This window comes from Chiloscyllium plagiosum, unplaced genomic scaffold, assembly GCF_037043375.1.
Source record: "Chiloscyllium plagiosum isolate Xiang-an unplaced genomic scaffold, Cpla_swu_hap1 HiC_scaffold_5, whole genome shotgun sequence".
Taxonomy (NCBI): Eukaryota; Metazoa; Chordata; class Chondrichthyes; order Orectolobiformes; family Hemiscylliidae; genus Chiloscyllium; species Chiloscyllium plagiosum.
The window spans coordinates 135,715,917-135,730,023 of NW_028270143.1; the positions used below are offsets into that span (position 1 = coordinate 135,715,917).

Below are 14,107 nucleotides of genomic sequence, written 5' to 3' on the forward strand. Positions count from 1 at the left end.
GAATGCTTTTCTATATACTGTACTTTTAACAGGCAGAGATCCATTATAAAGGGTAGTTAATGGTTGTGGAAGAGGACAAAATATTGGAACAAATGACTGCAGATGCTGGAATCTGTACTGAAAACAACAAATGCTGGAGATCACAGTGGGTCAGACAGCATCCATGGAGAGAGAGAGGAAGCTAATATTTTAAGTCTAGATGACTCCTCATCCGAGCTGAAGTGAAGTGCAGCATTTATGCAATAGTTCGGAGTATGGTGGTGGGGGTAGTGGGTATGACTTTTTTTTTAGAGTAGATTAGATTAGATTACTTACAGTGTGGAAACAGGCCCTTCGGCCCAACAAGTCCACACCGACCCGCCGAAGCGCAACCTACCCATACCCCTACATTTATACCTTTAACTTAACACTACGGGCAATTTAGCATGGCCAATTCACCTGACCCGCACATCTTTGGACTGTGGGAGGAAACCGGAGCACCCGGAGGAAACCCACGCAGACACGGGGAGAATGTGCAAACTCCACACAGTCAGTCGCCTGAGTAGGGAATTGAACCCGGGTCTCTGGCGCTGTGAGGCAGCAGTGCTAACCACTGTGCCACTGTGCCGCCCACAAAGATGTAAAAGGGAGAGAATGGGTCCTCTCTACTTCTGTAGGAGGCCTAGGTTCAAGTCCCATCTGCTCCAGAGGGGTGCAATAAAAATTTGAAATGGATGGATAAGAAAATACAGAAAAAAAATATACAAACCAGTTTTTAGAGTTGAGGAGAAACTACTTCTCCCAAAGGGTTGTGAATCTGTGGAATTTGCTACCTCAAAGTGTGGTGGATGTTGGGACAGTGAGTACATTTAAGGAGGAGTTAGACAGATTTTTAATTGGTAATGAGTTGGAGGGTTACAGAGAGAAGGCAGGAAAATGGGAGTGAGGGGTATATCAGCAATGATCGAATGGGGCAGCTAACTCGATGGGCTGATTTGCCTAATTCTGCTCCTATATCTTATGAACCTTTAAGTGAGGGAGGGGGAGGAAGGGAGAAAATAAAGAACAGACATTTGGTCTCCCCAGTGTAAAGGAGACCACATTGTGAGTAGTGAATACTGTAGAACATTGAAAATATTTAAAAACACACACAAGTCAGACACCGCTACCCCTAGAAGGTGTGTTTGGGAGCTTGGACCATGAGGAGGGAGAAGGTGAAAGAGCAGGTTTTACACCTTCAGTAATGGCAGGGGAAGGTGGGGGAGTGAGGAAGTGTTTGGGATGATGGACGAGTGGGTCAGGGAGTCACACAGGGAATGCTGACAGTGGAGGGGAGGGGAAAGTAATGTTTGGTGATGGTATCCTGTTGGAGGTGGCAGAAATGGTGCAGGATGGTCCTGGGGTTGTGGAGACTTGTGGGGATGGAATATGAGGACAAGGGGAACCCTTTCATTGATCTGGGACAGAGGGGAAGGGCTGAGGGTGGAGGTGTGGAGAGGGGTCAGATGCGTCTGAGGATCCTGTCAACCACAATGTGGGAGAATTTCCATTTGAAGGAAAAGGAGGTCATGTCACAGGCAGCAGAGAGGGAGGTGAGATCATCACAAGAGATGTGACAGAGATCGAGAAACTGAGAAAGAGTGGAGGATGTGCACAGGTGTGGTCACGGTAACTGTGACAGTTGGTGGGGTTTTGGAATGAATATTTGTGAATAATCTCTGCCCAGAAATGGAGACAGAGATGTCAAGGAAGGGAAAGGAAGAGTCCAGGATGGACCAGATAAAGGCCAGAGAAGGAAACTAGAAGCAAAACTGACGGAATGTTCCATTTCTGGATGAGAGCAGGAGGCTGAAGTAGGACTGGAATAGGGAATGTTCCACATCGTCCACAAAGAGACTGGGATAACTGGGAAGACCGCATGGATCCCCATGGCTACAGTCTGCACTCAGACAGTGGGAGGAGCTAAAGGAGAAAATAAATCACCCTCCTGACTCTCCAAGGCCTGTTCTCCATCTGCAAGGCACAAATCAGGAGTGTGATGGAATACTTCCCACTTGCCCTGGCTGGGGGCAGCTCCAACAACACTCAGGAAGCTCGACACCATCCAGGACAAAGCAGTCATTTGATTGGCACCACAATCACCACATTAAAATGACCATCTGATTTTCTGCTTGGGAACTCTGCAACCCTCTGGACTCAATATTGACTTGAATAATTTTAGGGCCTGAGAACCCTGTCCTTACCCCAACCTCCACATCCCAGGCCTTGTCATTACATTGGCTGCTACCAAAGCCAGCTACTAACGGAGCCTGTTATTGATTCTCCCAGGCTGATCTTTACCCACTCCTTTGTCTCTCCAGTTTCTCTCTCTCTCTGCGCTCCATCCTCACCCACTGTGTACTCCTACCCCTCCCCCAACTCATCTTTTGTATATATCCCAAGCTCTTCCGAGGTACTATCAGTTCTGAAGAAGTATCACTGATCCCAAAACGTCAACTCTGCTTTCTCTGCACAGATGCTGCCAGACCTGCTTAGTATTTCCGGCAAATTCTGTTTTTATTCCACCTTTTAAAACATTCTCTCCCCCCACCTCATGAGCCCAATGGTAGCTGTATATACTGTACCAGCTTTAAGCTACAGTGCAGCAACTCGGCCAGGCCCTGATCCTCATGTAGACTTGGCCTCAACTGGGTGATCAGGGGCAGCAGATACATGGGATCACCAACACCTCACTATCGTCACACAGAAACATATTGCCCACAGGACCTGCTCTTGTGTCATCGAGTCAAAATCCTGGAAATGCCTTAACAGCATCAGGTGGACTGCAGCGGTTCAAGAAGACCACTCACCGCCACCTTCTCAAGGGGCAACTAGGGACGGGCAATAAATGCTGGGCCCAGCCAGTGATGCTCATGCTGCATAAGGAACCAGAAGTTCACAGAGCGCATTGCTCAGAGCAGTACTGAGTACACAAACCAAAAGAAAGGATTGCAGAAGTTGAAGCTGATACTAAGAGGTTATTTGTCTCAGTTTGTTTTTGAAAGGTTTATTTGTGTATTCTGCCCAGGAATATGCGAGAGCAACGCCATAAGAAAATACAGCAGTAAACAGGCACAGCCCTGATGTATAGTCTCTGATGATTCAGTGTTAAATATATTCCTTTGTGAGATGTGAAAGGCCCATGTATTATAATATTTGAGCAGCTGGATTTACACAGCATTCACCCACTTTTTTAACAATTGTTATCAAAATGGAACTTTGATTGAACTCCTGCAGTGATTTTCATTTGGTTAGTAACTTACCACCAATTGTATTTCCATATCATTTCTTTGTGTCTGTGTCTGTATGTCAGCGTGCGTGAGCACTCTGTATTTAAGTCTGGGCAGAGGCATAATCACATCAGACTGGAGGAGACAGACTACAAGGAGGTGAGGAGCAAAAAAAAAATCTGTGTCTTATTCTACTCCACAACTTTTAAAATTAGTTGTTTTACTGAATGAGGTTTATAATATTTTCATAATTATTGAGAGAAAAGTTGGGTTGAGACACATCATCTTTGGGAGAAAGTGAGGACTGCAGATACTGGAGATCAGAGTCGAGAGTGTGGTGCTGGTAAGGCACAGCAGGTCAGGCAGCATCTGAGGAGCAGGAGAATCGAAGTTTCGGGCAAAAGTTCGGTTCAGTAATGTCCTTTAGGGAAGGAAACTGCCATCCTTACCTGGTCTGGCCTACATGCAACTCCAGATCCACAGCAATGTGGTTGACACTCAATTGGTCTCTGGCCAATTAGGGATGGGAGAATCGAAGTTTCGGGCAAAAGCCCTTCATCATTCCTGCTCCTCGGATGTTGCCTGACCGTCTGTGCTTTTCCAGCACCACACCCTTTGATGCACGTCATCTTTGATTGAATGGAATGGTACAGCAGGCTGGGGGGTGGCCGAATGACCTTTTAAGCACAACAGCGCAACCCTGTAGTGTAAGAGAAGCTTTGATGGAAAGTTAACTGGTCGATGGGAAAATGCAAGTGTGAGGTAGGATTAGACAAAGATTTGCAGTGATGTTGGGGAATTTTGTGCTTAATGACAGCTTTTGATACATCATTCGATGAACTATGGGGAAATATTAATATCAATTGCTGCTAAAGACAGAAACATTGCCAGTTTGATAAAGTGAATTGTGATAAGTTGGCACTAACAAGGTGGAATTACCACTGAAGCCAAAGAGGGGACATATAAATTGTCCGGAAAAAGCAGCAAACCTGAGGATTGGGAGAAGATTAAAATTCAGCATAGGAGGACAAATTCTGAAAGGGAAAATAGAATATGAAAGTTAGCTTGTAGAAAACATAAACACTGACTGCAAAACCTTCTATAGATACGTGAAAAAAAACAACTGCTAAAGGCAGATGTATGTGCCTCACAGAAGGAATCAGGTGAATTCATAATTGACAGTGAAGAGGTTGGCAGAGGTAATGGCCTGGTGGTGTTTTGGCTGGGTAGTTATTCCAGAGAGGCGAAAGTGAGGACTGCAGATGCTGGAGATCAGAGTCAAGAGTGTGGTGCTGGAAAAGCACAGCAGGTCAGGCAGAATCTGTGGGGCCGGAGAATCGACTTTTCGGGCAAAAGCCCTTCGTCGGGAATTCCTGACGAAGGACTTTTGCACCAACGGTTGATTTTCCTCCTCCTCGGATGCTGCCTGACCTGTTATGCTTTTCCAACACCACACTGTTGACTGTTAATCCAGAGACCCAGATAATGTTCTGAGCACCCAGGTTCGAATCCTGTCATGGCGGATGGTGGAATTTGAATTCAGTAAAAAGAAACAAAATCTGGAATTATGAGGGGAATGATCACCATGAATCCATTATTGTTTGTCAGGCAAAATCCATTCAGTTCAGTAATGTCCTTTAGGGAAGGAAACTGCCATCCTTACCTGGTCTGGCCTACATGCAACTCCAGATCCACAGCAATGTGGTTGACACTCAATTGGTCTCTGGCCAATTAGGGATGGGAAGTAAATGCTGACCCAGCCAGTGACGTCCTCATCCCGTGAATGAATAAAAATAATATGGCAGACCAGTTGGACAAATACTATGGATCTGTCTTCACTAAGGAGGACACAGATAATTTTCAGGATATACTAAGGGTCAGAGGGTCAAGCATGAAGGAAGAATTGAAGAAAATCCTTATTAATCAGGAAATGGAATTGGGGAAATTGATGGGATTAAAACCAGATAAGCCCCCAGGGCCAGATGCTCTGTATCTCAGAGAACTTAAGGAAGTGGCCTCAGAAATAGTGGATGTATTGGTGATCATTTTCCAGTATTTTGTAGGCTCTGAAAGAGTACCAATGGACTGGAGAGTAGCTAATATAACTCCATTCTTTAAAAAGGAGGGAGAGGGAAAATGGGGAATTATAGGCTGGTTAGCCTGACATTGGTGGTGGGGAGAATGCTAGAGTTAATCATTAGTGATGTAATAACTGAGCATTTGGAAAGTAGTGAAAGAATCGGTCCAAGTCAGCATGAATTCACTAAAGGGAAATCATGCTTGACAGATCTTCTGGAATTTGTTGAGGATGTGACCAGACCCACAAGGGTCAATCAGTAGTTGTTGTGTATCTGGATTTTCAAAAGGCTTTTGACAAGGTTCAATACAAGGTATTAGTGAGGAAAATTAAAGCTCATGGTATCAGACGTAAAACACTGACATGGATAGAGAACTGGCTGGCAGGGAGGAAGCAGAGAGGTGGCGTAAATTGATCCTTTTCAGAGTGGGAGGCAGTGATGAGTGGGGTACTGCAGGGTTCCAGTGCTGGGACCTCAGCTGTTCACAATATACATAACCATTTTGATGAAGGAATTGAATGCAGTATCTCCACATTTGTAGATGACACTAAGCTGGGTGGCAGTGTGTGCTGGAAGGAGGATGCTAAGAGGCTGCAGGGTGACTTGGACAGACTGGCTGCATGGGCAAATACAATATCATGTGAATAAATGTGAGCTTATTCACTTTGGTCACAAAAGCAGGAAGGCAGATTATGATCTGAACGGTGGCAGTTTAGGAAAAGGTGGGATACAGCGAGACCTGGGTGTCATGTGGAAAAGTCACTGATGGTTGGCATGCATGAAGGGCTTTTACCCAAAACGTCGATTTTCCAGCTCCACGGATGCTGCCTGACCTGCTGTGCTTTTCCAGCACCATTCTAATCTAGATGCAGATATAGCAGGCAGTGAGGAAAACTAATGGCATGCTGGCGTTCAAAGTGAGAGGATTTGAGTATCGGAGCAAGGATGTCTTGCTGCAGTTACACAGGGCCTTGGTGAGGCCACCCCTTGGGTATTGTGTGCAGTTTCAGTCTCCTAGTCTGAGGAAGGACATTCATGCTACTGAGGGAGTTCACTGAGGGTTCACCAGACTGATTCCCAGGATGGCAGGATCGATGTATGAGGACAGACTGGATCGAGTGGGCTTGTACTCAATGGGATTTAGAAGATTGTGAGGGGATTCTCATAGAAACATATAAACTCCTGATGGGACTGGATTGGCTAGATGAGGGAAGAATGTTCCCGATGTTGGGGAAGTCCAGAACTAGGGGTCACGGTCTAAGAATAAGGGATAATCCATTCAGGACTGAGATGAGAAAGAGTTTCTTCACTCAGAAAGTTGCGAACCCGTGAAATTGGGGCCAGTTCGTTAGATATGTTCAATGGGGAGCTGGATGTGGTCCTTGTGGCTGAAGGGATAAAGGGGAATGGGAAGAGGGTGGGAATGGGATACTGTGATTGCATGATCAGCCATGGTCATATTGAATGGTGGGGCAGGCTCGAAGGGCCGAATGGCCAACTCCTGCACCTAGTTTCTATCTCTATGTTTCTCTGTAAAGCACTGCACTGTGCAGAGAGTGAAAATGGATTTGTCACTCAGAAAGGATCAAGGTCTGATCTGGGGTGCACATTGGTTCCTTGTGAGAGTGCTCAAAACTTGTATATTTGGTTCATGGGTTATATATGTCGGGGAGAATTTGGTTTGCATTCCAAGCTAATTTTGAAACCTCTTCTGTTTTAACCCTGAGGATGGGAATGATGAAGCTGTCAGCTTTATGCATCTTTCTGATGTTCATGGTTGGACACGCAGAAGGTAAGAATCACCCTTAATTTGCGTCTTCAGATCTGAGGGGAGGACTTTTATTACAAACTAGAATTTGCATGTGATTAAACAGAGTCCAAGTCCACACTTTGATTGGGAGTTTTATTCATTTTAGCATATTCCAGAAAACTCTCACCACACTGATTACCATCCCCTAATATTTCCACAATCAATTCTAACTCAAATAAATGTATCCATCAACTGTTCCCTCTCAGGCATGCCTGCAGATTTTACTGGATGATTTAGGTCCCCTACATATATTTATATTCTTATTATTGAGAATAATAATAAGAATGACACAAACAAAATAAGATACAAAATGAGAGCATCTTATATGATTTACTTTCTCTTTGCACTTGGGGATTGAAGCATCACTATCACCAGCAGCTGTTCCAACTTGCTCCTTTCTTTGTAAAACCATCAGAAAGCTGATTGCTACTATCTATTCATTTCAACTTGGAGAAACATGAAAGGGTTCAGAAAAGATTTACAAGGATGTTGCCAGGGTTGGAGGATTTGAGCTACAGGGAGAGGCTGAATAGGCTGGGGCTGTTTTCCCTGCAGGGTCAGAGGCTGAGGGGTAACCTTATAGAGGTTTATAAAATCATGAGGGGCATGGATAGGATAAATAGACAAAGTCTCTTCCCTGGGGTGGAGAAGTCCAGAACCATAGGCTTAGGGTGAGGGGGTAAGGTTTAAAAGAGACCTAAGGGGCAACCTTTTCCACGCAGAGGGTGGTATGTGTATGGAATGAGCTGCCAGAGGAAGTGGTGGAGGCTGGTACAATTGCAACATTTAAAAGGCATCTGAATGGGTATATGAATAGGAAGGGTTTGGAGGTATATGGGCCAAATGTTGGCAAATAGGACTAGATCAGGTTCGGGATATCTGGTCAGTATGGATGAGTTGGACCGAAACATCTGTTTCCATGCGATTCATCTCTATGACCTAAAGACTCTAAGTGTTGTTGTTGTTTTACAGAGAATCTATCTAAGAGATGTCGACCGACACAGTCCAGTGTCTATGATTACCGTGGCCATGCAGTGAATGCCGTTGATGGGAACCCTGACCCCAACTACTCAAAATCATCCTGCACGGCTACTCAGAACGATATGGAGCCCTGGTGGAGAGCCGACTTACTCAGGTCACATAAGATACACTCAATCAGAGTCACCAACAGAGGGGACTGCTGTCCACAACGTCTCAATGGGGCAGAGATTCGGATTGGAGACTCTCTGGATAATAATGGCAACAGCAACCCCAAGTAGGTGGAGGAGAGGGAAACCTCGTACTAGGGCCTCAGGATTTGTGTGGAAATGGGATTAGGGGACAGATGTGTGGGGAATATTGTTGCATCACCATAGTCTTAGCAGACCATAGGGGCTGCTCTCTCATTAGAGAAGCGACTGGTGGTGATTTAACCTGAGAGCCACCAGACCTCAGGCTGGGGAAGAGGTTGAGAAAGAGAGTCCTTCATAGTAACCTCAAACCAGTAATGGGCATTGAACCCACACTGTTGGCATCAGACTGCTCTGTAAACCAACACTCTATCCAACTGAGCTAAACTGATTGTGGGGATATAGCTTTTATGTTGTGCAACTATTGCAGGGTCCAGGCCAATATTTAACTCCCAAACAGTATCACAAAAAGAGAGTAAACGCTCATGGGCTCAACACAAAATGTACAGTTTGCTCCATTTCCCATATTGCAGCAGTAACTATATTTCAATAAAACACTTCATTGGCTGTGAAGCCATTTGGGTTCTAGTTGATAGGTCTGTGTCACAGTATGGTCATGTTTTTGTGGTAATGGCCCTGGAGAAGAAATGCTGACAGCCATGCCAATGACCTGGGAACATGGTTTTGAACCCCACCCTGGCAAATAGTGACATCTGAATTCCATAATCATCTGCTGGTACAATGTCAGTCATGACCCCCACCCACCCCGTTACAAAAACCCATGAATGGCCTTTAGAGAGGGAAACTGCTTTCCTTATCTGGTCTGGTGTACATGTGACTCCAAACCCATTGCACTATGGATGACTCTGAAATGGCCTGGAGAGCTAGTCCAAGGAAACAAATTCTACTTTGTTTTGGACACCCAAGTCACACACAAGAATTTAAAAGCAAATCCAGAAATTGCTGCAGGAACTCAGCAGGTCTGGCAGCATCTGAGGAGGGAGTTAATGTTTCATAGAACACAGAACAATATGGGCCCTTCGGTCTTTGATGTTGTGCTGACCTTTTAGGAGAAAGTGAGGACTGCAGATGCTGGAGATCAGAGCTGAAAGTGTGTTGCTGGAAAAGCGCAGCAGGTCAGGTAGCATCCAAGGAGCAGGAGAATTGACGTTTCGGGCATGAGCCCTTCTTCAGGACCTTTCAGAAGGTCCTGAAGATCCAGAAGATCTGACCTTTTATCCTACTCTAAGATCAAACTAACCTACATATTCTATATTTTACTCTCATCCATGTGCCTATCCAAGAGTCGGCTTAAATGTCCTTAGTGTTTCAAGTTCAATGTGATTCTTCTTCAGAATTTATAAGCAGTATTAGGTCATCACTTCTGTGGGAATTTGGGAATTGGTACAATGTTAAAAATCCAACATAAATGCTGACTGTTGTTTGATGGAGATATTGCTCACAGCTGCACCCAGAAGGGTGTGGCCTGAACACTGATGCTCCTTTCTTTAGTTGCTTGGACATTCAGATTTCCACATCCACCTCTTTCTCCAGATGTGCGACCATCAACTCCATTGGAGCTGGTCACTCCGAAACCTTCCAGTGCAATGGCATGCCTGGCCGTTACGTCAATATCTTCATCCCAAGAAGAAGAGAGTATCTGACTCTCTGTGAGGTGGAGATTTTCGGGAAATGGGAACGTTGGGTTGACTGTTAGAGGAGGAGGTCCCTAACTGGTAAGTAAAATAGCGTGTCCCTCAGTTGAACCACTGGGAGGCCTGCACTCCACTTCTCCCCACGAGTATCCTGACATTTATTCTCAGCCACATTCCCAGATCCATTCACCAATCCCCCTCCCCTCATAGCTGCTGAGCTGAGGTCAATGGTCAGGTTGTGGAACCTCCCAGTGACTCTCCTGCAAACATAGCAGCATAGAAACTAGGTGCAGGAGTTGGCCATTCGTCCCTTCGAGCCTGTCCCACCATTCAATATGATCATGGCTGATCATGCAATCTCAGTATCCTATTCCCACCCTCTCCCCATACCCCTTGACCCCTTTAATTCCTTCAGCCAAATGATTAATGTATATTGTGAACAGCTGGGGTCCCAGCACTGAACCCTGCAGTACCCTGCAGAACCTATTTGTGGGTGGCACGGTGGCACAGTGGTTAGCACTGCTGCCTCACAGCGCCAGAGACCCGGGTTCAATTCCTGCCTCAGGCGACTGATTGTGTGGAGTTTGCACGTTCTCCCCGTGTCTGCGTGGGTTTCCTCCGGGTGCTCCAGTTTCCTCCCACAGTCCAAAGATGTGCAGGTCAGGTGAATTGGCCATACTAAATTGCCCGTAGTGTTAGGTAAGGGATAAATGTAGGGGTATGGGTGGGTTGCGCTTCAGCGGGTCGGTGTGGACTTGTTGGGCCGAAGGGCCTGTTTCCACACTGTAATGCAATGTAATCTAATCTAATCTAATCTAATACCCCACTCGTCACTGCCTCCCACTCTGAAAAGGGCTAGTTTATTCTAACTCTCTGCTTCCTGCCTGCCAATCAGTTCTCTATTCATGTCAATACATTACCTCCAATATCATGAGCTTTAATTTTCCTCAATAGTACCTTGTATTGGACCTTGTCAAAAGCCTTTTGAAAGTCCAGATATACAACATCTATTGATTCACCATTGTCTACTCGACTGGTCACATCCTCAAAAAATTCCAGAAGATCTGTCAATCATGATTTCCCTTTAGTGAATCCATGCTGACTTGGACCAATTCTGTCACCACTTCCCAAATGCTCAATTATTACATCCTTAATGATTGACTCCAGCATTTTCACCACCACCAATGTCAGGCTAACCAGCCTATATTTCCCCATTTTCCCTCTCCCTCCTTTTTAAAGAATGGAGATATGTTAGCTACCCGCCAGTCCATTGGTACTCTTCCAGAGTCTACAAAATACTGGAAAATGATCACCAATAGATCCGCTATTTGTAAGGCCACTTCCTTAAGTGCTCTGGGATACAGAGCATCAGGCCTTTGGGGCTTATCGGGTTTTAATCCCATCAATTTCCCCAATTCCATTTCCTGATTAATAAGGATTTCCTTCACCTCCTCTTTCATACTTGACCCTCTGACCCCAAGCATTTCCTGAAGATTATCTGTGTCTTCCTTAGTGAAGACAGATTGGCAAGTGAGTGTTGCCATGGTGATGAGCCCAATCTCCCTGGAGCTATGGGAGAATTCAGGAAGACCTTCTTGGACATTTCTCTCTGATCCCCATCAGACCCCTGACCCCCAACAGTTGTTGAAGACACCAAGGTGTTTGGTATTCCCACATCATCAATGACAACAGAGTCATCCCAAGGTAGGCCAGTTGTTGTTGTAGTCTTGACGGAGGCTCGTAGTCCTATTCCGGTGCCCCTCACGCCCTGCGTTCTCTCTCATGTTGGGGCTCCTCATTAAGAAACAACATTCCATTCAAACAATAATTGTTACCAAATCCTCACTCAGCTTCCTAATCTCTGTAATCTCCATAGTCCTCACAACCCCTTCAGCTACGTGGCCCTATTGTGGATTTTAGACACTCACTCACCACTGGCCATGCCTTCAGAAGGCTCTGGAATTCCCTGCCCACACCTCTCCACTTAGAGTGGAACACCTGTCCACTCAAGTCTATCCTTCCATCTGCCCCAGGCCTCAACTCCTTGATATTTCTAGGCCCGGCCACCTCCTTTTTGAAACTGTTTTGGTGAACTAGCCTCAACAGCTCTCTGGCCCAGAGAATTGTCTCATTCGTGACCCTCTGGGGGAAGAAATTCCTTCACATTTCCATTTGAAGAGAGTGTCCCTCAGGAGTGGTCAATGCAAGGAGAAGGGGATGGTTGGGATTGTGGAATCAGCTCCTATGTATTCCTGACTGGTCATCTTGCCACATTTCTCTGGGGAAAGGGGGGACTATACCCCAAACCCAACCCCTCACCTTTCTGTGCTGGTGGAATGGGCCGTGTCTGATCTGATTACCCTCTCTCAAAGCACAGACACCAATGGGATGGTCAGTAAGAAGTAATTAGGTGAAAGGGAGGACTGCAGTTGCTGGAGATTAAAGTTGAGAGTGTAGTGCTGACAAACGACTGCAAGTCAGGCAGCATCTAAGGAGCAGGAATGGATGATAAAAGGCTTTTGCCTGAAACATTGATTTTCTTGCTCCTTGGATGTGGCCTGACCTGCTGTGCTTTTCCAGCACCATACCCTCGACAGTAGGAAGTAACATCTAGTTGATTGGGTTGAACTCAGTGTTCCATTTCCTAGGGTTATAGACAGCAGAGATGAAACCATCAGAATAAAGGACTGGAGCATCTGAGTTCAACCTCTTCCAGAAACTGTGAGCTACAGGAGTCAGTCTTGACAAGATTTACACCAGCTCTGACTTTCTGTATTGCCATGAAATAAAGCAAATCAATTCAACAACAGCTTTTGGTCTTTCAACAAATATGGCCCAGGGTAGAATATCACATGGGAACGATGGTGGAAGGGATACCAGCAGAACTGATTTTGAACAAGCTTTCCATTCTCTTCCGTTTGGCCCAAGCCTGGGTGTTTGGGAGACAGATTCCCCACTCTCTGAACTCAGTGTCCAGTCTTTGATGACGTTGCTGTCAAACACTGGAGCTTCAGCCATGAGAGAGTGGCCACCCTCATGGACAGCACCATCCAACAACAACTGGAGGCCATGTAAATGCAGCTCACTGTCCTTTGCATGGTCCATGAGCTGTGGATAGTGAGGAGGATTGCCAAATAATACAGCAGGATATCGAAAGGATGGAGACTTGGGTGGAGAAATGGCAGATGGAGTTTAATCCGAACAAAAGCAAGGTGGTACAGTTTGGAAGATGTAATGCAGGAGGGAATATACAGTAAATGGCAAAACCCTCAGAAACATTAACATACAGAGCGATCTGCACTTAAAGGTCCACAATTCCCTGAAAGTGGCAACAGGCGAGCTTTCATCGGTCAGGGCACAGAGTATAAACATTGACAAATCATGTTGCAGCTGTAGAGAAACTTAATTTGGCCACATTTGGAATACTGGGTACAGTTCTGGTCACCACACAATCAGAAGGATGTGGAGGCTTTGGTGAGGGTACAGAAACAGAAGTTGCCTGGTTTGGAAGGAATTTGCTATCAGGACAGATCGGACAAACCTGGTTAATTTTCACTTGAACATTGGAGGCTGAGGGGTGACCTGATAGAACTTTACAAAATTATGAGAGGCATGGATGGAATGGACATTCGGAGTCTTTCTCCCAAGGTAGAAATGTCAATTACTCGGGGCAGAGGTTGAAGGTAAAGGAGGGTAAGTTTAAAGGACATGTGAGAGGCAAGTCTTTTTTCCACAGAGGGTGGTAAGTGCCTGAGGAGGTGGTGGGCCGAATACAACAGCAAAGTTTAAGAAGCATCTTGAAACCTACACAAGGAAGTCGAGAATACGGGAGAGGGACCGCAGGGAGGCAGAAGGCTTTCAGTTTAGAAAGGTGAACTTGGATGTTCGCTTTTTGTGATTCATGGACGAAGATTCCTAATGCCAGCTTTCTGCAGTCTGTATCCATTTAAATAATATTCAGTGCCTCTGTTCTTCCTACCAAAGTGCATAACCACACATTGTCCCACATTATATTCCATCTGCCAAGATTTAGCTCACTCGTCTGACCTGCCAATATCCCTCTGCAGACCCCTCCTGTGTCATCTGCAAACCTGGCTACGGTACATTCACTTTCCTCATGCCAGTCAATAAGATAATATTCTGAATA

The 14,107-nt window shown here is 45.6% G+C and overlaps 1 protein-coding gene across 1 annotated transcript; it reads left to right on the forward strand.

The window, feature by feature from the left end:
* Positions 1–3,338: 3,338 nt before the first annotated feature.
* Positions 3,339–12,762, forward strand: LOC148150044 (fucolectin-like). Its single transcript, XM_087987748.1, has 5 exons — positions 3,339–3,407; positions 7,054–7,118; positions 8,109–8,391; positions 9,860–10,041; positions 12,609–12,762. The coding sequence occupies exons 2-4, from the start codon at positions 7,055–7,057 to the stop codon at positions 10,020–10,022; spliced, it is 510 nt and encodes a 169-aa protein (XP_087843874.1). The 5' UTR covers positions 3,339–3,407; position 7,054; the 3' UTR covers positions 10,023–10,041; positions 12,609–12,762.
* The last annotated feature ends 1,345 nt before the right edge of the window (positions 12,763–14,107 follow it).

Coding starts and splice junctions, on each gene's coding strand:
- LOC148150044 (XM_087987748.1), top strand. CDS start 7,055: ATGGGAATGATGAAGCTGTCAGCTTTATGCATCTTTCTGATGTTCATG. Junction 7,119..8,108: donor CATGGTTGGACACGCAGAAG/GTAAGAATCACC, acceptor GTTGTTTTACAG/AGAATCTATCTAAGAGATGT. Junction 8,392..9,859: donor AATGGCAACAGCAACCCCAA/GTAGGTGGAGGA, acceptor CTCTTTCTCCAG/ATGTGCGACCATCAACTCCA.